Source organism: Herpailurus yagouaroundi, unplaced genomic scaffold (genome assembly GCF_014898765.1).
Source record: "Herpailurus yagouaroundi ecotype Mexico unplaced genomic scaffold, PumYag 184, whole genome shotgun sequence".
Lineage (NCBI taxonomy): Eukaryota > Metazoa > Chordata > Mammalia > Carnivora > Felidae > Herpailurus > Herpailurus yagouaroundi.
Window position 1 is genome coordinate 38,172,819 of NW_024412415.1, and position 25,420 is coordinate 38,198,238.

The 25,420-nt window shown below is 52.7% G+C and overlaps 1 protein-coding gene across 4 annotated transcripts; it reads left to right on the forward strand.

Annotated features, from left to right (window-relative positions):
- The first annotated feature begins 216 nt into the window (after nucleotides 1–216).
- On the forward strand, nucleotides 217–13,277 carry TBC1D21 (TBC1 domain family member 21). 4 transcript variants are annotated; one of them, XM_040493222.1, is made up of 11 exons: nucleotides 217–414; nucleotides 6,969–7,076; nucleotides 7,208–7,311; nucleotides 8,503–8,597; nucleotides 9,125–9,235; nucleotides 9,346–9,446; nucleotides 10,394–10,490; nucleotides 10,872–10,972; nucleotides 11,988–12,104; nucleotides 12,696–12,779; nucleotides 13,127–13,277. In XM_040493222.1, the coding sequence occupies exons 1-11, from the start codon at nucleotides 355–357 to the stop codon at nucleotides 13,157–13,159; spliced, it is 1,011 nt and encodes a 336-aa protein (XP_040349156.1). In that variant the 5' UTR covers nucleotides 217–354; the 3' UTR covers nucleotides 13,160–13,277. The 4 variants fall into 4 exon arrangements, with proteins under 4 accessions (XP_040349156.1, XP_040349154.1, XP_040349155.1 ...); XM_040493220.1 differs by lacking the exon at nucleotides 13,127–13,277 and adding an exon at nucleotides 12,927–13,080; XM_040493221.1 differs by lacking the exon at nucleotides 13,127–13,277 and adding an exon at nucleotides 12,927–13,080 and having other exon boundaries at nucleotides 9,125–9,231; nucleotides 9,387–9,446.
- Nucleotides 13,278–25,420: the final 12,143 nt, after the last annotated feature.

Genomic DNA, 25,420 nt, shown 5'->3' on the forward strand with positions numbered 1-25,420 from the left:
CCTCTCCTAGGAAGCCTTCCCTGACCTGCCCAGCACATTGGTCTGCGCGTCCTGTGACCCCAACCTCCACACATCCTGTGTGTGCTGTGATTTCTCGGGCTGACTGGTCATCTTAGTTCCTGGATGTGCCTTACTTCTGAGGCTGAGTGCTCCCAGGTTCCAAGGTCACTGTGATGAGGGTTCCAGGGGCCTTGTGACACATGCTGGCTGGTTCTGTTCAGGCGTCAAGGAAGGGCCCAGTTCCCTCTGGGAATGCAACTCATCCCCCCAAAAGAAGACCGCCTTCCCCTGCATCAGTTAGGGCTCCAAGTGAGCTCTGGTCAAAAGCTGCTTTGAAGCCGGACCACAGGGGCCATGACCACCCTCTCTCCTGAAAACAGCCTCTCTGCCAGGTGGTCAGCCTCCTTCATCCTGGTGCGTGTTCTTCATCAACTCCAGGTCCCTCCCTCCCCAACTTCTGGTTTGCATTAGGGCCACTTTCCCCTGCTGGGTGGGTAGGACTAGAACCCTGAGCTGGCCTGGAAGGTTGAACAGGGTAGGCTGTACCTTGATCTCACATCAGCACTAACCACAGGACTGAAAAACACAGGTCGTCTTTCTCCCTTTCACCCTTCTCTCTAAGCCAGTTACCTTTCCCTGTATGTGATATTCTAACTTTAATGAGTTTTGGGTTTGCAAGTACAAACTTGTAGATGCTGATAAATTTTCCTTGGCGCTTTTGCCAACAATTTTGGTATGCTGCCACCAGGTGGCAGTAATGCTTCTGTTAGTAGGTGGTTTCAAGTCCACTTAATAAAATGTATCTATTCATTAACAGGCAGCCTCAGTCATAAAAATTTTCCACACAGTGTATTTTTTAAAATCATAATAACTGATTATAATGACCTTAACCAATCTCGAGTTTCATTAATCATACGGATTAAGAAAATGACACATTAAAAAAAGCAGAACTGCAAAATGGGCACCTTTCTCCCTGAGTTGTATTTTATTTTTTTATATTCCTTTTTTTGTTCCAAGTTTTTGTTTTAAATTCTAGTTAGCTAACACATAGGGTAATATCGGTCTCTCCCTGAGTTTTAAATGTTATTGCTTTATTGCAGATTACTACCAGGTCTTGATTTGGATTTTCTTTATATCTCTATTCATTTCTCTGAATGTAGAGAGTGATGATAATAATAAAATAACAAACTGTCACATAGCCTTTATTATGTACAATGGCTGTTCTAAATGCTTTACTTAGAGTCCCTTATTCTCACCATAACCATATATGAGGTATAGGATGCTATTGTCTTCATTTTATGAAAAAGTTGCAGCACAGAGACTAAGCAACTTGCCTAAAGTCACACTGTTGTGTAAAGTCACACTGTTAAGTGGCAGAGGTGGCATTCTACATCGGTGACTCTCCAAATGTGGTGCCCAGAACTGCAGCATCAGCATCAATGGGGAACTTGTAAGAAATGAAGACTCTTGATCCCCAGGTGACCTGAACCAAAAACTCGGGAGGTGAGGGCCAATGATCTGTGTTTTGACAAGCACTCCGGGGGAGTATGATCCGGAGCTAACTTTGAGAACCACTATTTTAAACCGTTCATTTAATCGCTCTGCTATATGGATGATACACCCCCACACCTGGGTTGCTAATAATCACCCAGGTAACTTTCAAGTTGCATATATGCTTCCCCCCACCCCAATTTTAACATTCCTTCCCTCCTTGGGCCACCCTGCTCTCCTCTGGGTGAGAATCACTGACATGATGAGCCACTCTTACTGGTGAGAGCGTGTCTTGTCCCTCAAGGGAACTGGAGTGGAAGCGGCTGGGAACCATAAGTAGCCTGTGACCCTTCCGAGGCCTACTGGGGGCTCTGTCCCTATGAGTTTTCAGAGCAACATGGCATCAGGAACCCTCCTGGAAAGTTTGCTTTACCCTCCAGTAGCTTTCCTATTTTGTAAGAATGCTAGAGAAAATCTTCAACCCAATGAAGCAGAATAGAAGGAGGGTGGGGAGATGTATGCCTACAGCCCGGGCCTCCGGCAGGAGGAGGATGTTAGAGAAACTGAGCCACTTAGGACTCCTACTTCCGGCCCCCCTCTCTAGAGGAAACGTGGCCAAGGTGTCCCCAGGTTTGCTGGTGGGGAGTTTTAACCTACTTAAGCACACCATGGAGGTGGGAGATTTTCACAACGGCTCCGTCTAGCAGTCCTCCTCCTAAGAGACCAGGAAAAAAAGCTACTGCAGAGCTAAAGGGTATCCAGCACCTCATGGCCTATGTATCTCCCCTCCTGGATCACCAGGTAATTGTACCCAGATGGTGGTGCAGGGCGTTACTGGTAAGTGGAGCCGGGAATGGGCGAATGTGGGAGCAGGAAGACGGATTTGAGAGATTATTGAGTTGACAGTCTCTAATACTTCGAAGGACCCCAGATACAGATTCTGGTCTCTGATTTCCGGCATAGACAGGTGGTGTGAATATACTGGAGAAGAGAGGGAGGGGCCCTCTGTGTGGAAATTTTCCCTTTAGGCCTCTGCAGGTCAACAAGCTTCTTGTGGTTGTCCTTGGCTTGCTAGCAAATGTCTTAGATGTTCTTGTGGTTGGCCTGTAGTTTGTTTAAGTTTTGCCCACAGAAGTGGTGGACATAGAGAAATTGAGCTTCCTGGAAGGAGAAGTCAGTGACTTTTTCTTTTCTTTTTTCTTTTTTTAATGAGAGAGTGAGGGCGGGGGAGAGGGGCTAGAGAGAGAGAGAGAGAGAGAGAGAGAGAATCTTAAGCAGGCTCCGTGCTCAGCATGGAGACCTATGCAGGGCTCAATCCCACAACCCTAGGATCATGGCCTGAGCCAAAATCAAGAGTTGGACACTCACCTGACTGAGCCGCCCAGTCAGTGGCTTTTTGTAAGCAAATTCAGCCATGGCAAAGTAGGAGGATGGCCAATTGTTGCAGGTAGAGGTTTAGTAACATAAATTCACTGAGCACTCGGCAAACACCTTCTTGTGACATTTCTAATTATCTCTGCCTTATTGTGCTGATGCCATACCTCTTATTATGGTTTCTGTGCACATTACTTACTTTGCCACCCTTTCATCGCATTTGACCCTTTTTTCATATCTTTGTTCATCATTTATAATCTTTCTATGACATTAGATTTTAAGGTATGCCTTTTGTTAACAGCTTGTATCAGGTATCAGGTATGTATTTTCCATTCAAATGGAAAATCCTTGCTTTTTACTCTCCCTGGTAGCATGGGATTGGGGTTAAACTCCCTGATTCTTGCACCAAACAGCTCTGGGTTCAAATCTCAGCCCTAATATTTACTGTATGACTTCAGATATACTAACCAACCCTCCTCCAGCCTCAATTCCCTGATCTGTAAAACAGTGTAATAACCACACCTACCTCACGGGTGGTTGCAAAGATTAAGTGATGATAAATATAAAGTGCTTAGAACAGTGCCTGGCACCTCATCAATGCTTCGTAGATGTTTACAACTAACCAGAGAATTTAATGCATTTATTTTCATAATTGATTTCTTTGGGTTTGTATCATTTTTTACGTTTATGCTTTTCTTAATTCCTTGTTGTTTCCTGTATTATTTACTTTTATTTTTAAAGGGGATTAGAAGGGAAATGCCTTGTTCCTATAAATCTCTAATTTTTTAAGTAAAAAATAAAACAAACTCTTCTGACTCTATCCTTCAATCTAATAAAAAAATTAAATTTATAGTTAAAAATCTTCCTACACAAAAATACCCTAGGCCTAGATGGCTTCATGGGTAAGTTATACCAAATATTGAAGAAAGAAATAATATCAATTCTATCCAAACTATTCTAAAAAGTTTTTAAGTGAGAATACATCCCTGCTCAGTCTATGAACCCAACATTACCCTGGTACCAAAATCAACGAAATTATAAGAGAAGAAATTTGTCTATATCAGGGCTGGTAAACTTTTTCTGCAGCGGTCTAGATAGTAAGTATGTTAGTCTTTGTGTATCAAATGTTTCTGTCACAACTACTTAACTCTGCTATTTTAGCGTAAAGCAGCCACAGACAATACATGAATGAATGGGCATGACTGTGTGCCAATAAAGCTTTATTTAAAAAAAAAAAACAAAATAGGTTGCAGGCCAGATTTGGTCCATGGGTTGTAGTTTACTGATTGTTGACCTCTGTAATAAATCCCATGGAATCCCACAAAAGCCACTAGGACTAATAAGGGGGCAGAATACAAGATCAATATGCAAAAATCCATTGTATTTCTATATATAGCAATGAATAGTTGGGAAGTTTAAAAACACCAACTTTTAAAATAACATCCCCCCCAAACCAAAATAGTTAGGGATAAATCTGACAAAATATATGAATAACCTATATACCAAAAATTACGAAACAATGCTTAGAGACATTAAAGAAGATCTTAATAGGGGCGCCTGGGTGGCGCAGTCGGTTAAGCGTCCGACTTCAGCCAGGTCACGATCTCGTGGTCCGTGAGTTCGAGCCCCACGTCGGGCTCTGGGCTGATGGCTCAGAGCCTGGAGCCTGTTTCCGATTCTGTGTCTCCCTCTCTCTCTGCCCCTCGCCCGTTCATGCTCTGTCTCTCTCTGTCCCAAAAATAAATAAACGTTGAAAAAAAAAATTTAAAAAAAAATAAAATAAATAAAGAAGATCTTAATAGACGAAGAAATATACCATGTTCATGGATCAGAAAGCTCAATATTATTATCATTGCTCCCCAAATTGACCTTTAAATTCAGCGCAATCCCCATCAAAATCATAGCTGTCTTTACTGTAGAAATTGACAAGTTGACTAAGATTTATATGGAAATGCATTGCTAAAGTCCATGCATTCCTTTTTATAATTAAGGATCCCAGGACACAGCCCAACTTTGCCTATTCCCTCCTGCTTCCTGCCACAGTTCATGCTGAGTGTTGCAGTCTGAGTACAGGTTTGGAGAACATGATGGCAGTTGGAGGGATGGAACCCTGGGTTTGGTCTGCCCAGACAACAGTGTCTGTGCACTTGGGACATGACATCAGGACAGACCCCGCTCCCCAAGGTTAGGCCATCTCCAATGAGGGTGGGATTTTTCTGATATCTTCTTGGGCCCACATGTCCTATTTTGGTTCAGAAGACAGAGCATGTTTGAGTTAAAAAGGTGCTCAATCCATCCCTATCGAATGTGGAGTCGGTAGAAATTATCCCAAATCTGGACCTGTGGGCTCTTATTGTTTCATTTCCAGTGCTAAAGGGATTTCTAATAGCTTGCCTCTCTCTCGTGATCAGAGGACCAGTAGCATCAGAAATCTCCTGGGGGCGGGGCGCCTGCATGGCTCAGTCGGTTAAGCTTCCAACTTTGGCTCAAGCTTCCGACTTTGGCTCAGGTCATGATCTCGCGGTCCATGAGTTCGAGCCCCGCGTTGGGCTCTGTGCTGACAGCTCGGAGCCTGGAGCCTGTTTCTGATTCTGTGTCTCCCTCTCTCTGACCCTCCCCCGTTCATGCTCTGTCTCTGTCTCAAAAATAAATAAATGTTAAAAAAAAATTAAAAAAAAAAAGAAATCTCCCCGGGGGCTTGTTAGAAATGCATCACCCTGGGCCCCAACACCCGACCTTCTGAGTCAGAATCTGCGTATTATGAAGATCCTCAGGTGACTCATATGCAAATTTGAATTTGAGTCACACATGTGCATATTCAGGTGTACTCAGGAAGTTGGGAGTGTATATATCAGGCAAGTCTAGTCACCTGCCAAGCTCTGTCCATTAGCATGTCTTCATGTCTGCAGTGTGGCATTTCAAGACACGCTTCTCTCCAATAGGAGCTCCTCCAAAGGAGGAGCTCTTACCTCCTGGTTACTGTCTCATGAGCATTTTTAATTACTTTGCATGCAGCACACTCTTTTCCCCCCGTATCACACACACACACACACACACACACACGTGCGTGCACACACACACACACATGCACACACGCGCGCACACACACACACACACACACGCACATCTCTTATGTAAACCAGAAACCACTCCTTATGATGAATTGTTTTACTCTTCCAAGAAAGGCAAAATGGAGCCCATGGGTGTGTTTAATTTGTGCTTATTTTATATTTTTCCATTATCAAAGCAGTAGACATTATTGCAGAAAAGTTCAAAAATACAAGAAAAAGGAAAAAATTATGTAGAATCCTATTTCTCGAAGACAATCACTCTTGCTTTTAGTGGGGATTTTTGGTATTGGTGGGGGCTTTCTTTTCAGTTTTTTTTCTGCCAGAATCTTAATCATGTTAATTCACTCTATATTAGAGTATATGAGGTGTAGTTTTTATGATATATGACATAGGTATACAAGGAGGATAGCACATAGAGAAGATAGAGGAGAGATACGGAATGTGTAATTTTGTATTTTGCTTTTTTCTGTTAACATTTAAATTTTTCCAGATTATTATTCATTCCCTGTCAGCATCATTTTTTTATGCCTCACAATATTCCACTGAGTATATAAACTATAGTTTATTTAACTATTCCCTTATTGCATAATGTTTAGAGCACGTGCGTTTTTCATTTTGGTAAGTAATGTGCAATGAAAATTATCGTGCTTTCAGCATTTTTGTATAACTTTGCAGTAATTTCTTCAGGATGGATTTCCAGAAGTGAGTCAGAGACTGGGAACTTGACTCATATTGCAAACTCCAGAGTATAACATTGAAAAAAGCACACTTAGGGGCACTTGGCTGGCTCAGTTGTTTGAGCATCCGACTTCGGCTCGGGTCATGATCTCATGGTTCGTGAGTTTGAGCCCCACCTTGGGCTCGCTGCTGTTAGTACAGAGCCCGCTTCAGATCCTCTGTCCCCCTCTCTTTGCCCCTTCCCTGCTTACACGCTCTCAGAAATAAATAAAACATTAACAGAAAGGAAAAAGAGCACACTTAAAAGAAAAGCCAAAGCTTCTTAACGAAGGCTGAAGTGATTGTCCTTGCCAGGTGAAGAGAAAACCACCCATTGACAAGACAGAATGGGATGCCTTCTTTGATGAGAACGGTCTGTTGGCCAAATCACGAGACTCCATTTGTGTTAACATCCTGGAAAGGGTACAATCCCCAAGGCCTTGCCCTGGCACTGGGGGGCATGGGTGGGCAAGAGGGCAGGCAGGTGTTTGGAGAGGCCCTTTCAGCAGGCACCCCAAGGGCCTGTGACCTCTCACCTCTCACCCACACCTCAGGGTCTGCACCCCTTCGTGAGGACAGAAGCCTGGAAGTTCCTCACGGGCTACTACTCATGGCAGAGTTCCCAGGATGAGCGGCTCACGGTGGACAGCGCAAGGAGGTAGAACATTCCAGATCCTCTCAGGGGAGGGTGGATGGCAGTGCAGGTGGGATGGAGTGCCCACCCCTGCCTGGCAAGTTCAGTCTTCTTCCCTCCGATGGATTTCTTATCCTGAGAGACAAAACCCCCACGTGGTCCCGACCCGGGGCCTGAACACGGGAGGTGCCAGCACATTCCCACCCAGCTCCATATAGCAGCCCACACACTGCCCTGCATGGGCTTCATTCCAGCAACTCCTCTGGCCCGCCACCATCCCTTCCCATCCTTCCCTAGAGCCTGTGCGCCTCTCTGAGCTGAAGATTCACGCACAAGAGGCCAGTGGAGAATGATCCAGGGCCGTAGGGGAACTGAGGGTCCGCCTGGAATGCTCTATTCCTGAGAGCCCTGACAAGGCCCGTATTAGTTTCATGAGGCTGCTGAAACAAGGCACCACAAACCGGGGGCTTTGCAACAGCAGAAACGTATTTTCTCGGTTCCAGAGGTCGGAGGCCCAAAAGCAAGGTGCCAGCACGGCCACGTTCCCTGATGTCTCCAGGGGACAACCCTCCCATGCCTCCGCCTGCTGGCTCTGGGTGTTCTTCCAGTCTCTGCCTCCATGGTCGCATGGCCTACTCGCCTTCTCTCTGTCTCTCCTTTGTGTGTTTCTGTGTGTCCTTGGAAGGACGCTCGTCATTGGATTTAGGGTCTACCTGGATAATCTAGATTGATCTCATCTCGAGATCCTTAATTACATCTGCAAAGGCCCTTTTAAAAATAAGTTCGCAAGCACAAGTTTCGGAGGCTAAGGCGTAGACGTATCTTTTGGAGGGCCGCCGTTCAGCCTCCTACGTGCCCTAAGCACATTCTATTCTAAGGCGGAAGTGCCAGTATCCTCCCCATTCTACAGAGGAGGAAACTGAGGCTTAGGCATAGTGATGTCCACAAGGCCCGACCCTAGTTGCAAACACCCAGTTATTAATTTGTGGAGCCAGGATTCAGGAGCAGCCATGGGACCCGAGAGCCACAAGATTGAACCTGCCTCCATGCTGCCCTCCAGGAGCACGTTAGAGTGTGGTTAGGGCTGGCACCGGTGGGGACGAGAGGGGGCATCACAGGGAGAGGGGGCAGCCTCCTGGAGAGGGCTCCGCAGAGTTCCCTTGATTTGCCAGGAGGGGGAGGCTGCCTCTTTCGGCCTCAGTTCTGTCTTCACAGGAAGAACTACGAGGCCTTATGCGAGATGTACGAAAAGATTCAGGCCCTTCTGGAAAACCTGCACCGGGACTTTATGGAGACTCGGAAGAAGATTGGTGAGCGGAGTTGGGTGGGCAGGGCGGGGTGGAGGGGAGGGCCTGAAGCCATGCCTGCCCCCTCCTCAGTCGTGTCCAGGGGCCGATGGGTCCCCTGGCTCCTGGGAGCTGCCTCCACAGGGACTTTTGCTGGCTAAACCTCGGTTAGCCCATCCCCCATCTCTGCTGGGGGCCCCTAGATGCCCAGCACCATTTTCCCCCCCGGGGTGATTCCTATTCCTGCCACTTCGCCTTCATCTCTCCCCTTTGGGCCCTGAACTGGCTGGGTTTCAGTTGGACAGAACCGGTGGGGTGGGCTGGGGGGACATTCCTGGCAGAGGGTACAGCTTCGTCAAAGATTTGGAGGTGGGGACGCGGCCAAACAGCTCAGGGTGTGGCGAGGGGTAGAGCCTCATGGGCAGATGTACTTTTCACAGCCCCCTCCCCAGGGTGCCTCGGGTCTTAGCCTCTGGGGGAATGAACTCATTCATGGCCCCCCTGCTGGAGGCGATCTGGTGCCCCCTACCTGTCTCTTTTCCGCAACCTAGCATATGACATTCAGAAACTCCACGACAAAGACCACCTAGGCAACGTCCTTATCGACAAGAAGAGACTGGAGAAAATCCTGCTCCTGAGTTATGTCTGTAATACCCAGGCAGGTGGGCCACGGGGCTGGGCCTCCCCGCAGCCCCCTTTTCTCAGTTCCTTCCTGGAATCCCTTCCCTGCCCCCACCCAGCCCCTCCTCACTGCCCTCCCCCTCCACCCCAGAGTATCAACAGGGTTTCCACGAGATGGTGATGCTTTTCCAGCTGATGGTGGAACATGACCATGAGACCTTCTGGCTTTTCCAGTTCTTCCTGCAGAAAACGGTGAGGGCTGGGCCTGAGTTCAGGGACAACCTCCCTACCACTGCCCAAATAACCAGGTCAGGCAGGCAGTGGCAGCCCGGCCGTTTCCTTCAGCCCTGAAACAGCCCTCGGGGTCCCAGAGGAGCCTGGACAGGCAACACTAACACCAGTGAGGTTTGGGGGGACAGTGCTGTGTGTGTCGTAGGCATTGGAGTTGAGGAGAGGGCTAGAAAGGTGCTCTGGGGCCAGCTCTCCCCAAACCTTGAAAGAGTGTAACTGGCCAGTCCCGGTGAAGGCTTCCTCTCCTGGCATTTCCCTCCCCAAACATGGCTCTGCTCCCGCAGATCCTCCATGGCTCCCCATCGCCTCCAGAATAAAGTCCAATAACCTTGGCCAGGCAGTCAAGGACGATCTTTGGCCTTGTCTCTCGCTGCCCCCTTCACACGCCCTGCACTTCAGGCACAGCAGGAGACTCGGTACTCCCCAGATGTACCCCCACAATGACCACGTTGAGGGCTTTTAAAGTTGCTGCTCCCTGGAACATCCTCCCTGGAAAACCTTTCCTTATGATCTGTGAGAGGCTGTTTGTTCAGCATCTACCCTCACCCCTCTCTCCATCCCTGCAGCAAAGTGCTCACTGCTCTTTCTTTGTCCCAATTGGTTCTGACCCACAGCATGTGTGTAGAGGCAGAACTGGATGCGTTGCACGTGAGCCACATCTGGAACATCCCTGCATCCCCACCACACACACACAGGTGCATCCACATGTGCAAACACCCCTACAGACACAGATCACGTAGACACGCCCAGACCCAGGCATCCAGGCTCATCCAGAGGCATGAGCCCAGCCTGGAGCCAGCCCCGCGCGGGGCCTCCAGAACCAAGATGCTGTGAAGCAGGGCTGGCTCTTCCGGTGCCCCCACACAGAGAGAGGTGCCGTTTCCCTTCCTCCCACCCATCTTTCTCAGGAGCACAGCTGTGTCATCAACATCGGAGTGGGCAAGAACCTAGACATGCTCAACGACCTGATCGACTTCTTGGACCCCGTGTTTGCTGAGCACCTAAGTGAGTGGACCCTCCGCCTCCTGCAACAGTACATCGCCCCCCCCCCCCCCCGCCGCCACCAGGGCAGGCATGAGGGGGCACCAGGACCCAGCCCCAGGCAGCCGGGCCCACTCATGGTGGGCAGGAGCAGGTCATTTGGTCTTCCCTCCAGGCCCTGGGAGCACGGTTCACCTGGATGGCGTTGGCATCCGGACAGTTGAAAATTCACCCCAAACAGTCTCCAACGGCGGTTGGAACAGTGAGGGCCAGGCACTTCGTATTTTCCCAGCGTGTTGGCGTGCTGTCGTTTTGCCCTCTGTGTGCCTTTGCTCTGTCACGTGACCTGTCCCTGTGTTCTCCGACCACGGCCTCTGGGCTGACGCCCCTGTTTCTTCTGCACAGGAGGGAAGGGTGCCGGGACCGTGCGGTCCCTCTGCCCCTGGTTCTGCTTCTGCTTCCAGCGTGCCTTCAAGTCCTTCGAAGATGTCTGGAGGCTGTGGGAGGTGAGGCCTCCTTGGACCGAAGGGCTAGGCCCCACCCCTCCAGCATGCAGCGGGCAGCCCTTTCCCTCGCCTCCCCTTTATTGCTGGCCCGGGTTGGACTTCGGCAGCTTGGGGTTTACTGGGCCAGCGACCCTGCTCCCGCCTCGTGGGAGGAGGCTAGGACATCAGCTGGTCCATCGGTTCATCCAGGCCCACAAGCACCTCCTGGAGGGCAGTCAGGGTGAAAGGAGGGGCCTCTGGCCCGTGTTGGGGGCAGGGGGAGCCTGGCCTGCTTTCCCACCACCTGCCCAGGTGGGCCGCCCTCTGCTCTGCTTCCCCAGCTGCCCCTTCCTCTGCCTTCCCCTCCATCTGAGTGCTGTTTCCCTACTGGCCCCTCACTCCTGGAGAAGGAGGGCCCCCCCGCCAAAGGGCAGGTCAAAGGTACAGTTCTCTGCCCCCAGGCCCTTGGGCCATCAGCAGATGAAGCTCGCTGGGAACGGACCCACCACCCACTTTCTGCCCTGCCCAGCCCAGTCCTCAGCCTGGCATTCAGTGCCCCCCGAGTCAACTCCCACCTGCCTTATCCCTCCCTCGCGGCCTGCTGGTCTCCATGCCCAAGTCCATGGGCACCCCCAGACCTCTGCTGACACCCCTGGATCGTTGACTTCTCAACAACCGTTGCTTTGCCAAAGCTCCACTCAAATGCTACAGTCACTGGGTCATTCCCTCACCCTCTCCTCCCTCCCTCCCTCCCTCCCTCCCTCCCTCCCTCCCTTCCTCTTCCCCTCCTTCCCTCTCTCATTCTCTCCTCCTCTTCCTTCCCCCTAGCTAATGAATTCCCTGAAGCCTTTTTCTCCAAGCCCGCAGTAGCTTCAGGACCCCCGAGGTAGCACTTGAGCGAATGAGGGAGTCAGTAGTGGGGCCCAGGAACCGCTGACCCTGGGCGGGTGCCTGGTCAGCGGGTGGGTCACCATCCTCGGGTCGGCTGCGGTCTTCGGCTGCGGGGCCCAGGCTGACACTCACCGGCCACCTGCAGGTTCTGCTGACGGGGAAGCCCTGCAGGAACTTCCAGGTGCTGGTGGCCTACAGCATGCTGCAGATGGTGCGCGAGCAGGTGCTACAGGAGAGCATGACCAGGGATGACATCATCCTGGTGAGCGCACCCGCCCTGGGGCCAGGCCAGCCCTTCGCCCCTGGCGGGAATCTGTGATGTCCTGAGCACTGCGCTGGTGCTTCTGTAGAGCAGCTCATTTAAGCCTCACGACAAGCCTGATGCAGTGGGACATAACCATCCCCAGCACCCCTGTTTAGCACAGGAAGAACCCGAGGCCTTGAATGCCTCTTACTGTCTGCGCTCGCAGCCTCACAGTTAATCCCTCAGCCCTAGGGTCCTCCTGCGGCAAAAGACAGAGAGTTTTCTGGCATTTCAAAAAAGCAGCTGAGGTCTACGTTCAACACGCTCTAGGGTGGCAGCTCGATTATAAAACGGGCCCTCCTTAGAAGCCCGTGCATCACTCAGTGGAACCCTGGTACTCCCTAGAGCCCAGCAGGAAAGCTACATTTACCATCTCCCCCCATATATCAAGTTCCAGTGGTGAAATATCAGGCACTGTGCTGGGCTGGTTGGAGAGAGATCAGGTGGCCCCAGTGACTGCCATGGGCAGCCGCCTTGTCCCTTGAAGCGGGAGGCAGTCGCCTGTGCCCAAGGAGACCTGCTTCGTCCCAGCTTCCTCTCTCTGCACAGGCCTGCAACAACCTCATTGACCTTGATGCTGATGTGCTGATCTCTGCTGCCTGCTTGATTTACGCTGAGCTCATCCAAAGAGGTGTAAGTTGCCTTGATTATTTGTCTTCCTCCTCTTCTTCCTCCAAGAAGCCTTCTCTGATTTCCCAAGCCCAGCCCAAGCACCCGGCAGGCATATTCGGCTTCAGAGACACAGTTCGTGTCTGGTTCTTTGCTGCTTTCCATCTGCAGCTCCTGCCTCCCCAAGGAGACTGCACTGCCCGAGGACACGGCCCTCGCCCCTGGTTCCCTGTGTCCCTCCCAGTGGATCAGGCACAGGACTGAGCACCCAGGGGTTCTGTAGAATGTCACTAGCTGGACAAACGTGAAGAATGAGCTCAACAGAGCAATGTCTGTCCACCTCAATCTGCCAGAACCCTCCTCTTCCCCAGGCTCCTCAGCCGTTAAAGGATTTCTTTCTCTGAAGACTCTCACGATGGACAGATGCCCTCAAAGAACAGAAGGAAGGTGGTGCTTCAGCCATGAAGTCTGACGGGGCGTTAGGGTGAGAGTGTAGGTAGTACAACTACAATAGAAACAGGCTTTGGACTCACAGTTTGTGGTGGGCAGTGTATCGCCTGGCGACACGTGAGGGCAGAGAGGATTGTCTGATAAGAAGAGAGGCCTGGGGGGCGAGAAGGGCCATCACGAGCTGGAGAGAGGGCAGGCCCACCAGGGAGACCTTGCGGGTCACAACTCTTCCACAGCTGAGGGCTTTCCAAGGCTACGGTGGTTCCACACTCAGACGCAAATGGGTAAGGATGTAAGTGACTTTGAGAGCCTCCCTGCCTCCTGTGGAAGACAAACCGAACGTGTCTAATAGGCCTGATCAATCCCCGAGACCAGGTCCCGAGAGGAGGGCCTGACCGCACAGCTCTGCACACACGACCCGCGTCTTTCCCCTTCCTCCCAACACGGCGACCACACATTAAAGTGTTTTTCCAGGGCTTTCCCTGGCTGTCTGAGGAAGGACACAGCCCAAGTCTCTGGCTAGCAGGCCATTCCCCTCCTGGGTTCAAAGCCTCCCGGTCACGCGGTCCCTTCTCAGCCTGGAATGCATCCTCAAACCAAACTCTCCTCTTCAGCCTCACTCGGTTTCTCCAGAGAACCGTCCCCTGGCCCAGGCATATCGATTGCCCCCTGGGTGCCCTCCCCGGACCGGACCGTGCCACAGCCCTGAGCCCCCTGCCCAGTCTGCTGTGCCCTGGGGGCAGACGTGAAGATTGGCCAGAGGGGCTGAACCTGCAGAGGGGCCGGGGCTGGCCTGGTGCCCCCATATCTGCTCTGCAAGTGTGTTCATCTGCTCGCCTGTGCGCACATGCACGCACACACACACCCCTGCCCAGGGGTTACACCTTCTCAGAGGGGCTGACGCATGGGCAGGAAGGATCCACCGGTTTTGCTGTGACCCTGGCCCTCAGGAGGAGGCATAACTATCCTCACTCTTCCCCAGCTTCCCCCTTCTTTCCCATCCTGTCATTCTCAGCGACCGTCACTCAAAAGGCACTACGTCCCCAACTAATGTCTGGTCTCCTTCCCCTCAAGTGACAATCCCCATCCATGGCTGGCTCTGAGTCTCTTGGCTGCCGTATGTCTTCTGGGGGTGGGGGGTGTTGCTGAAGAGTGCGGCCCTGTTCCCCCACCAGCGTCTTTTCTGCATGGCCAAAGAGCCAGTGCTTGCCGGGCAAGAAGGCATATGGGTAAGTTCATGTACTACGCTTCTTGGGTTTATGTCCCCAAGACAGGTTAATTTAAGTAAGGGTTCCTGCATGGAATACAGTTCTCCAGAAACAAAACTGTGTTTTCATTTTACCAAAGAACCAGAGTAAGAGACATTTCGGCGCGCGAACCGTGACCTTGGGGAGAGTCCATAAGCACAGGAGATGTGCTGTTCCTAACGCATCCTTTGGCCTGGTAGCATTAGTTGGCCTATGATTGTTGGCTCAGACGTATACACAATGCCAGACATCTATTCCAAAACCAAAATACTCAAGAAGTCACTCTCTAGGCTGATGGTTTTCAAACCTGTTTTTAAAAGCATGTGTTTTGGGGCACCTGGGTGGCTCAGTCGGTTGAGCGTCCAACTTCAACTCAGGTCACGATCTCACGGTCCGCGAGTTCGAGCCCCGCGTCGGGCTCTGGGCTGATGGCTCAGAGCCTGGAGCCTGCTTCCGATTCTGTGTCTCCCTCTCTCTCTGCCCCTCCCCCATTCATGCTCTGTCTCTCTCTGTCTCAAAAATAAATAAACATTAAAAAAATTAAAAAAAAAATAAAAGCATGTGTTTTTAAGACCACCGTTATACAATTTTCCTCAGGAGCCCAGTGTTTGAGGTTTGGGTGGGGAGTCCAGGGCCCTCCTCCCTGTGATCTCCCTCAGGCCCCTCCTCGACCCTCGCGTCATTCCCTGTGGAACCTCTGGCCTACTGGGAGCACGTTTGAAACCTCTGTTGGTGTTACACATGACCTGGATTAAGTCCCAACCCTGAATTGACCCAGGGTCAGATAAATTCCAGGCTATGTAGCGATGGGAGTAAAGATCTTAGAAGAGCGGACTTTTCTCGGCTCATCTGCAGCACCCCTGGCCGGTGGGGTGTGGATTAGAATCAGCCCACTGTGCTGCTATGCATATCATAGAGACGGCCCAGGCTTCTCCTCACTTCGTTTATCACTTTATCATCCAGTGTTATGTTTTTCTTAGTAGACCAGAGATAGACCTATGGGAAGCTCTGGAACCCTAGAGCCTGGGGCATCTGGCTGGCTCAGCCAGTTGAATGCCTGACTCTGGATTTTGGCTCAGGTCATAATCCCAGGGTTGTGGGATTGTGCCCTCATTGGGCTCCGCGCTGAGTATGGAACCTGCTTGAGATTCTCTCTCTCTCTCTCTCTCTCTCTCTGTCTCTCTCCAGAGGTGGTTCGCTCTCCCCTCTCTGCCCACCTTGAGTGACCCCCAGCCCACTCTTTGTTCCTGGAGCCAGGATAGTGGCTCTTTACCCACTAAGAGCTTTGCAGAGGCAGCATGTATAAAGATCCAAGTTCTCGGGGCCGCAGAGCCTGTGTTTCAGACTCAGAGGGGGAAAGGAGGTGGAGGAGGCCCACAGAGCCTGGGCCTGGGCTGCGGCTACAGACCCGTGTCCAGCGAGGGGGAAGGGCTCCCCCTAGCTGCAGGAGGACGCATGTAGCTGGGGGGGGGGTGCAGGGGGGGGGGCTCCACTCCCCAGGACCCAGCCCCAGTGACCAGACTGGAGGCTGGAGCACTGGCCTGTGAAGAGGACCGTGAGAAAGAAGGAAAAGCAGGAAAAAGAGAAGTTTTAGCAAACGGAGGGAGGGAGTGAAATGGGAGGGAATATGAAGTCTCTTCTTCAGCTAACTAACGCCTGCCACTCACGTCACGGACCATCCACAGAGCCAGCAATGTAGGTGGAACATGGCAAAGTGACAAATGGCACCTTTGTAGTGATCCTCAAGGCCACTGCTGCTCACTGATGTGTCTCCCAGACCCCTCCCCCGCCCCCAGACCCAATCATACACTCACACTGCAGCCTCCAGGTACCCCTGGAGATTTTGTTGTTTAACCGGATTGGGATGTGACTACGTCTGGTTTGGAAACGTCTTCTCTTTGTCTGCTTTTCAGAAAAAGGCCGTTGGGATCCATCTAGACCAAAGGAGTTCTCCTCCTCCCTGACTGCAGGCACTCGCCACCCCCCAACACACACACTTCATTCAATTCCTCACCTGAGTCCTGCCTGTTCCCTAACCCCTACGTGGACCAGCCGGTTCTGGAACTGCTGGGGGAGGATAGGTGACGACCTGCCCTCTGACCCTCTTCCTTCTGGGCGGATACAGGCCAGGGTCTGCAAGGCCAGAGCTCATCAGTGCCGAGGCCTGAGCCATGGTCAGAGGCCATGCCTCGGTGCCATGGCCAGAACCCCACCAAGTAGCCTGGCCCTCGAATCTGGAGCTGCAGCCCCCACCCCAGAAGACAAGGGAGCACGTCTTTCCAGATCCCACCTTCCCACGGATCCCCGAGGAGCCTGAAGCCCCAGAGGGAGGGGACCATGACAATGAGGAGTGGGCTGGAGCTCCCGGAGGTCCGGAACAGGGAGGGTGCTGTGGCCCTAACCCTCACGGTTGTCATAGCTGCACTTGCTGAGTGATTACTATGTCCCAAGCCCCGTGCTAAGCGCATCATAAGCCTTCTCTCCCATGGCCTCATTCAGAAGACAGACACCATCACTACCCCCTTTTTCCTGGTGAGGAACCAGAGGCGCTGGGGTGCATGGCCCACGATAGCAGAGTCAGAATATGAACGCTGGCAGGCAAACCCGGGAGCTTACACTATTAACACCACAGTACTGGCTCTGGGGCGGTGCCCTGTGTTCACCTCCTTGCCTGCTCCCAGCCTGGCTCAGATGTGCCGTCTACCCCATGGCCCGCACCCGTCTCCCGTCCGGTCCTCTGCCAGACCGCCCACCTCGCAGGCCACCCCTGCCCCCCACGGGGGGTGGGGGTGGGGAGATGATGTAGGGCTGGACAACTGGGGAACATGCAGGAGACTCTGTGCCACTTCCCTCAGCCTGCCCATGCCTGCTATGACCCCCGGAAGTTTGGAGAAGGCCAGACCAGAGCCATGTTTCCCACATCTTGTTTTGCAACCAAGTTCAGGTTACTCCGGTCATTCCTTCTATGGGGCGAGGGCTGAGCTGGGGCTCTGGGGTTATAAGGACGTCGGTGCGCAAGGGTGAACGTGAGGACCCAAGCGGGGCTGCCGAGCCCTCTTTGCCAGGCGCCAAACAGTGGCGGCAAAGCCTGTGAGGCCAGAATGAGCCAGATTGTGAGTGTGGGAGAGGAGGGGTAGAGGAGAGCCGCACAAGATTAGCCCACCCCACCCCAGCCCCTGCCACCCCGCTCTGGACCGGCCCTGGGCCGGAGGTGGTAATGGAACGAGACCAAAGTGGAGAGTGGGGAAGTTCCAGTCATTGCCAAGTACAATGCCACATTACCCAGCTTCCTTACCCAGGAGGGGAAAGGAGTTATTTCTGAGATCTGAAACAAAAGCACTAACAGCCACACTGTCTTGCCAGACCCTGGGGCTAGTGAGCCTATAGTGGGGAAAAGATTAGCAGCAACCAGAAATGAGGGAGGTGGGTCAAAGGGAGGCAACAGAAGGCTGGGGGCAGGGTGGGAAGGTAAAGTCACAAGCAGTTGCTTTTAATCTTGGTGACCCAATGGAATCACCAGGAAGCTTTTAAAAACAACCCATGCCCAAGGCCCACGGATGAAATCGGAATTTCTGGGGGTGGGGCCAGGACACTGGTATTGTTTAGAAATCCCCCCCTCCATGATTCCAATGTGCAGCCAGGAATGAGAACCCCGGTGCTCAGAGCAGGTGTCGGATAGAGTGGGATTCGTGGTTTAACGCCCTCCCTCCACTCAGGATGGGAAGAGACTTGCCCAAGGTCACACAGCAAGTGAATCATGGCCTGGAGAGGACAGGAGTGGCGACACAGGGCACTATCCTGAACTGATACCAATACCATGGGGCAGAGCCCACAAGGTCACTGCAGTTGAGCCCCCCACCACTGGTCCAACCCTGGACCACACCAAAGCCTCCGGCTGCCCCTGCCTCGCCAGCTCTTTCCCGAACTGCTCCACCTCCCCACCTTAGAGCCCTGAAGCTGAACGACTCTAGAATTAAGCATCCCACCTTTTCTGCACCAGTACATTAAAAAAAAAAAAAAAGATCTCTTTAGGGAATTAATAAGTGCCCAAGTCTCAAAGGCCTGACCCTCACTTGCAGTGATATGCAAATGGCACCTGAACACCCACGGTGCAGCACTCAGAAGCTGGGAGCAAATGGGATGCAAATGTATGCAATCATTATGCAAACAAGGGCAGCCCCGGATTAATGGCCTCCATCCTTCAACCAGACAGCAGCTGTCTCTTCAGGTACAGGCATGGCCGGCAGGGAGGCCTGTCAGAAGCATCCCGAGGAAGGGTCAAGAGAAGCGACTGTTCTGACACGGGCCTGTTGATGATCTTCTCTGAGAAATCTGGGGGGCGGGGAGGGGGGCGGTCCGCCAGGCAGGGGGATGTTCTTTGACTGGGCTCCTTGCCCAAGTCCCAGGTTCAAGGCCAGGCAGAGCTGTGGAGGAGAGAGGTGGTGACACGGATGGCGGAGGTGGCTGAGGCAAAAGGAGAGGTGATAGTGGGAAGGGATGGGGTGGAAATCATTGAGGATAAGGCAGAGGTGAGGGGGGTGGTGTTTCTGGCGATGGTGGTGATGACGGGGTGGTGAACATGGGCTGGGAGGGGATGGTAGCGGCAGTGGTGGTGACGATAACGGCATTGGCAATATCGCAGGCGACACTGGGGGCAAGGTGGCGATGACAGAGGTAATGTTAACAGTAGTCGTGAGGGAAAGGAATGCAGTGGGGAGGAGGAGGACAGTGATGCAGGGGTGCTGGGAGAGAGTGAAGGGCAGTGGCGGTGACGGTGGTGGGTGACCGTGGCCACGATGCCGGTAGCATAGGTGGCCCGGGTGGAGTGATGGGTGGTGACGGTCATTGTGTGACCAATATGAGCTGACCGACGGGTGGAGATGGGGGAGTTGGTGAAAATGGGCTCTCAAAACCCTTCACCTCAGCAGCGGAGGGTGTTTGAGAACCTGTCAGATGAAGGCAGGGGGACCAGGGGGGAATGTGAAGAGGACAGACAAGGTCTGCCGTGATGGGGACGGGAGAGTCGGGGGAGGCCCCCAACGACAGACCCAGAGAAAGCTCAGAGACAACTCCTGACTTCTGTCTCCTTGGCAAAGACTCGGCTGTTACACCCCAGTTCCGCTCAGGGAAGGTGTGCAAGTGACCCCACGGTTGGAGAAATCACAGCCCCACTGAGCTCTGTGAAGTGGGAGGAAGTGTGACCACCAAGTGAACAGGTGAGTTTGTTCTCTCCTTCCGTTCCCAGCAGAGGTGGCTGATGGCAGGGTCACGGACTCTGGAATGAAGCTGCCTTGTGGCAGTGGGGAAGAGGGGTGAGTGTCGAAAAATAGCACGCGGTAACTGGGGCTTGGGAGACATTGACAAATGTCTCCTCGGGAGAACTTGTCTCTCCTACCCCATGGCGCGGATCCTCTGCACTTCTCCATCACCCTCCCCTCATCTCGGTCCCTTCAGTGAAGGGTTCCAGAGCTGTGGGTCTGACACTATGCTCACAGCTCTATTTCCCTCCTAAAAGGCCACAGCCTATAGTCCATAGGCTCCAGAATCAGATTCCAGGTAATAGCTGGGTGAGCCTGGACAATAAGCCTCTTTGCGCCTCTGTTTTCTCACTTATAAATTAGAAATAAAAGTACCTACCTTATAGATTATAGTATGGATGTCTATAAATGTGTTTGGCCCAGCAAACGTCAACTTAGAGACCCCATAGCTGTCTGGAAGATACTGAAGGAGTAAGGTGCACCAGTGTCACTTATTCTGTAACCCCAGAAGAAGTAGCCACAGGAGAGGGCATCTCCAGGGCCCATGACTTCCCACAACCCCAAGGCATAGCCTCTACAATAAGCCACCTCCTTCTTGTGGAACCTGCACTTGCACGTTCGTCCTGTAGAGGGCGCGCCTCCTCCACGAACCAGGATCCCACCCGGAAGGCAGGGCCGCTCCAAGGAGAAGGCAACCTGCCCAGAAGTTCCCCTGCTGTGGCTGGGTGTAGGGGTTGCAGGGGAGGAAGCCTAGTCCCCTGGGCCAGAGCTGTTTTGGGGGACTGGAAGGGGAGCAGAGGGAAGGAATCTGTTGTTCTTGGCTCTCAGAAGTCCTAAGCCGCCTACTCTGGCTGCAGATTTGCCTGGAGCTGGCCGTTAGCTTCAGAGGGAGGAGCCCCTGGGATCCCCTTGGAAGCATCTCTGGACAGCCCCAGAGCCCCGTGAGCAGGTGCAGGGAGCACCGTGCCCTCTCCCAGGCCCCCCTTCTTGACTGGGAATTCCCCTCCCTTCCCAAAACACGCACACAGTGCGTGGTCCAGCATCATTCACTGTGAGTGATGAGAATCGTCCTGGTGGCCTGTGGACCATCACCACCCAGGGTGGCCTGAGGAGAGCGGGACCTAGCAGAGTCATCATCTCGGGGTAGTAATGAGGACCACCTGGAGAGGATCTGTCAGACTCCTCCCTGGGCCCGCAGGCCTCCATCCACGACCCCCGCCACTCCCACCCCTCCGCTGTCCCCACTAGCAAAGGCGGTGCTCCAGGACACGCCCCCACAGCCAGCAGCCGCGCCAGCCCTGCCCTCCCGCTGCAGGGTGAGCCTCAGGGCCAGTGCTTGCGGCCAGTTCCAGCTGCCCGCAGGTCCCCATGTGGGCCTGGAGTGGGAGGCCGCCTCTGTTTTCTCTACCCAATTTCTAAACATTACCTGTTTCACCGGGTGAACAACCATCCAGGGACCTCCCCTGTGTTTTCTCCACCCAAGACCAGCAATGTCCAACAGAAACATAACGTGAGCCACAGAAGCATCTTTTAATATTTTGGTAGCCACATTAAAAAGTAAAAAGAAACGGGTGAGAAGATTTATTTAACCCAATATAGCCATAATATTACTGTCACAACTGTGTAATCAATATAAAGAGTATTTTAAAAAAAATTTTTTTTAATGTTATTTTAATTTACATTTGGGGGGGGTAGGGGCAGAGCAAGGGGGACAGAGGATCTGGAAGCGGACTCTGTGCTGACAGTATGGGCTTGATATGGGCTTGAACTCATGAACCGCGAGATCATGACCTGAGCCAAAGTTGGACGCTTAACCGACTGAGCCACCCAGGCGCCCCATCAATATAAAGATTATTCACGAGATTTTTACATTCTCTCTTTTTTCTACTAGGTCTTCGAGCTCCAGTGTGTATTGTACATTTTCGGCACATACGTCTCAATTGGGATGAGACACATTAAAAGTGTGCGGTAGCCGCCTGTGGCTAGTGGCTCCTGGATGGGCCAGTGCCCGTTGGTCGCTCACACTCGCTATCTTCTGGTCCCCAATCCCAATAAATGTGTGTTGACTGGCTTACAAGCTGGTGGTCTCCTGGGAATCCTGCAGCAGCGGTGACTAAAAGGCCTGATGAGCTTTAGTTTTTCTACTTTTGGTTCTCCCAGTTAGGGGGCCCTGGGAGCCTCCCGGGGCCCTGGAAGCCACTCAGAGCCAGAAGGGCCATCAACTCTGCTGGAGGAGGCTGCCATCTGGTGCGGGCCCACAGAGGGCTCACCAGGGGCGCTCTTCAAACCCAGTCCCCAGGGCACTCAAGGCACCAAGCCACACTCCCCGAATCCTTGTCCTGGCCCATTGCCCAGCTGATGCCACATGTCGTTCTGCCCCGCAGGAGCAGAGGGCCTTTGTGTAACACGTAAGGGATGTTAATATTTAGATGGTGGAAAGGATAAGGAAAGAGTTCCGGGAAGGCAACAGTCTGTGCAAAGGTCTGGAGGTGGGATCTGGGGGACAGGAGATGGCAGGGAGCCAAAGGGAAATGAGGGGAGAGAAAGGAGCAGCTGTTGGCCTTGGAGGGTGTGTGTGTGTGTGTGTGTGTGTGTGTGTGTGTGTGAGAGAGAGAGAGAGAGAGAGGGAGAGATGTGCACTAACTGCCAGTCTAGACAAGGTGGAACCATGGAAGTTTCTGAAAGTCTGGCTTTGAGGCACAGCAATCTGGAGCTCACGCAGAGAGGACTGGGAAGGGAGAAGGGAGAGGTGAGTAGGGAAGTGACTGCTTTGGGGTAGTTAATGTGGACTTGTGCCCTTCTGTGGTTGGCAGAGAGAAGCAGTCAAAGGCTCAGAAATGGGCCACGCTGGAGTCCCCAGGCTCCCCCCCATGTATCTCTGGGAGGGCCTGGGTAACACCCACAGAGGGATTCCAGTGGCTTCTGTTACTGCGACAGTGAGTTGGTAGGCATTTGCTTCTTACTTCCCTTCTAGACTCTGGATTCCAGGCTCTGAGGTCTGAGCTGTAACGATGGCCTCCCGCAAAACCAACCCATCCCTGCCCACTGAGAACCACTGCTGGACTTTTGTGACAATGTGAAAGGGCCATCCCCCCTGGGTAGATGAAGCCCCTTGGCAGATGGTGCCTTTGTTTCAAGCAAAAGGTTGAATGGCCTGCCCAACATGGCGCAGCTGGCAAGAAAATGGTGAGTGACGGGAGGCAAAGTCACAGAGCAGTGAAGAAGCGCCAGGCAGACCTAGGGAGCATCTTGGCCCTGAACTTGGGCATTCGTATCACCCTTCCAAGTATCCATTTGCTCATTTGTAAGATGGGAATGCTAGCTAGGGTTCTTCCCAGGATTAACGACAGCGGTGCCTGGACGGTGCCTGGCAGCTGTAGAAACTGGGAATAGAACCCCAGTTCCCTGCTCAGGGAAAGATGTGGACACACTGTGGAGCTCCTTGGTAGGTGAAGAAGCCTAGAATGTTAGAAAGTGGTCCGGTGCCAGGCCTGCAGACCAGAGGAGGAAGGCTCAGGAGGGGGCACCTTCCAGAGCTGCGGGGATACTGAGCTGTGCCCCCAGACCTCCTTCCGGACCAGGTGAGTGTGGCCTGCAGAGGGCTCACGGTCCCTCCCCAAGTACTGCTCTCATCCAAGGCCACACCCCCTGCCCGCCGCAGCCCCATTCAGCGAGTGTGGGTCATGTGCCAAGTGCTCTTGCGTCCATCTGGAACTGTCTGTGACTCCCCAGCAGTTCAGCGGCTCCCTCTACCCACCTCTGCTCCCTTCACTCCCCGCAGGAGAAGGGCACTCTCTAAGAGCATGCAAATCTTCGTCACTGGGTCTGCTTCCTCTGGTGCTGGAGCAAATCACTCTAAACTTGGTGACTTAAAACACACATAAAAAACACATGGTTATTCTCCTACAGTTCTGGGGACCAGAAGTCCAAAAGCAGTCTCATCTGAGCTCACATCAGTCAGTAGGGCTGGTTCCTTTTGGAGGCTCTAAGGGATTTGTTTCCTTGCCTTTTTTAAAAAATTTATTTTAATGTTTTTATTTATTTTTGAGACAGAGCATGAGCAGGGAAGGGGCAGAAAGAGAGGGAGACACAGAATCTGAAGCGGGCTCCAGGCTCTGAGCTGTCAGCACAGAGCCTGACGCGGGGCTCAAACTCACAGACTGTGAGATCATGACCTGAGCTGAAGTCAGACGCCCAACCTACTGAGCCACCCAGATGCCCCTCCTTGCTTTTTCTAGCTTCTGGAGGCCGCCAGCATCCTTGGCCTACCTCTGTTTCTGTTGTCATCATATGTCCTACTTCCTCCTTGCAACTTCTTGCCCCCCTTTTATAAGGGCCCTTGGCATTACATCAGACAAGCAATAGTCCAGGAGAATCGCCCCATCTCAAGATCCCTAACTTAATCACATCTGCCAAGTCCCTTTTGCCATATAAGGTAACAGGTTCTGGGGATCAGGATTTGGATATTTTGCAGGGAAGGGAGGGTGTTATTATATAGCCTTTGACACCAAGAAACCGAACCCAAGCAAGCAGCCTTCTCCCCTCAAGCTGGAGGCCCAATGTGACGCTGCTCACCTCCTCCCAAGCACCCTCTTTTGGACATCTCCCAAACAAGGACAGGCTGATTCCATCCAAGGAGCAGGGGAAGGGTCTGGCTATGGAAGTAGATCCCTGGTCTTGAGGGTGTGTGATAACCAGCTACCAGGAAGGCTTAAGCAGGCTGGGGAGGCTTTGAAGTCCAGGAATGCCCACTCCTTTTCTCTGCTTCTACATGTTCATCTCTCAAGGCTCAGCTGCCCTAGCCCAGGCAAAACAGCTGCCTCCTCTTGGGCCTCCACCGTGCTCGCTGGAGCCCCCACTGGTGCATATGACCCCAAACTGCTGTGTGCATCTCGTTGCTCACCTGCAACTTCCCTAGACTGTGAGGATGGGTCTTCCTCATTTCCTCTCCCCCTTCGATGCCTGGCATGGGATCTGCTTCCCTGGAGAGAAGAGGCCTCGTCTGCTTCCACTCGATCAAATAAATGCTTGCAGAACTGGGTCATGCCGTGCCCGTCCGTGGCTCCCAAGATGAAAGATGGGGGTACAAGGTGTCAGCTCCATGCTCTGGCTGTTCTATGTGAGTCAGTGCAGGCTGGGGCTCCCTGGGGAGGGCCCACCCACCCTTCCATCCATCTGGGGCTGCCAGCTGGTTGAGTAGCGCATTCCTGCCCCTGCGGTTCACCCACTTGCTCTCCCTGGCTATGGGCAACTCCCCAGCCTGCTCCCAGCTCCCCTGCTCCCCAGCCCCCAGTACCTTCCAATAGGGCTCCCATTTTCCATACTTTTCAGAATAGCTTCTATTCTCTGTATTGTCTCTCCTCCTCCCCATGAGTCAGTCCTCTTTGGCTTCGGCCCCTTTATCCCACTGAGACCACCCTCCCAGAGTCACCAGCAACCTCTGTGCCACCTGGTCCAAAGGCATCACTCAAAAGGCACTGACCGGAACAAGCTTCTCTGCTGCTTCCCACCCTGGTGCCCACGCCATAGGCTTCTTGGTCTCTCTTCACAAGGGCATTCTCTGGCCCTGGACTGAACTTGGCCCGCACATAGGTCAGACTGGAATGCCAAGGGCATTAACCACCCCCCCCCCCAGGAACAACCCCCAACCAACAAGGGATGAGAATTGGTGGATGCTTGCCCCTCCATTGGACAGTTCTAAGGCACGTCC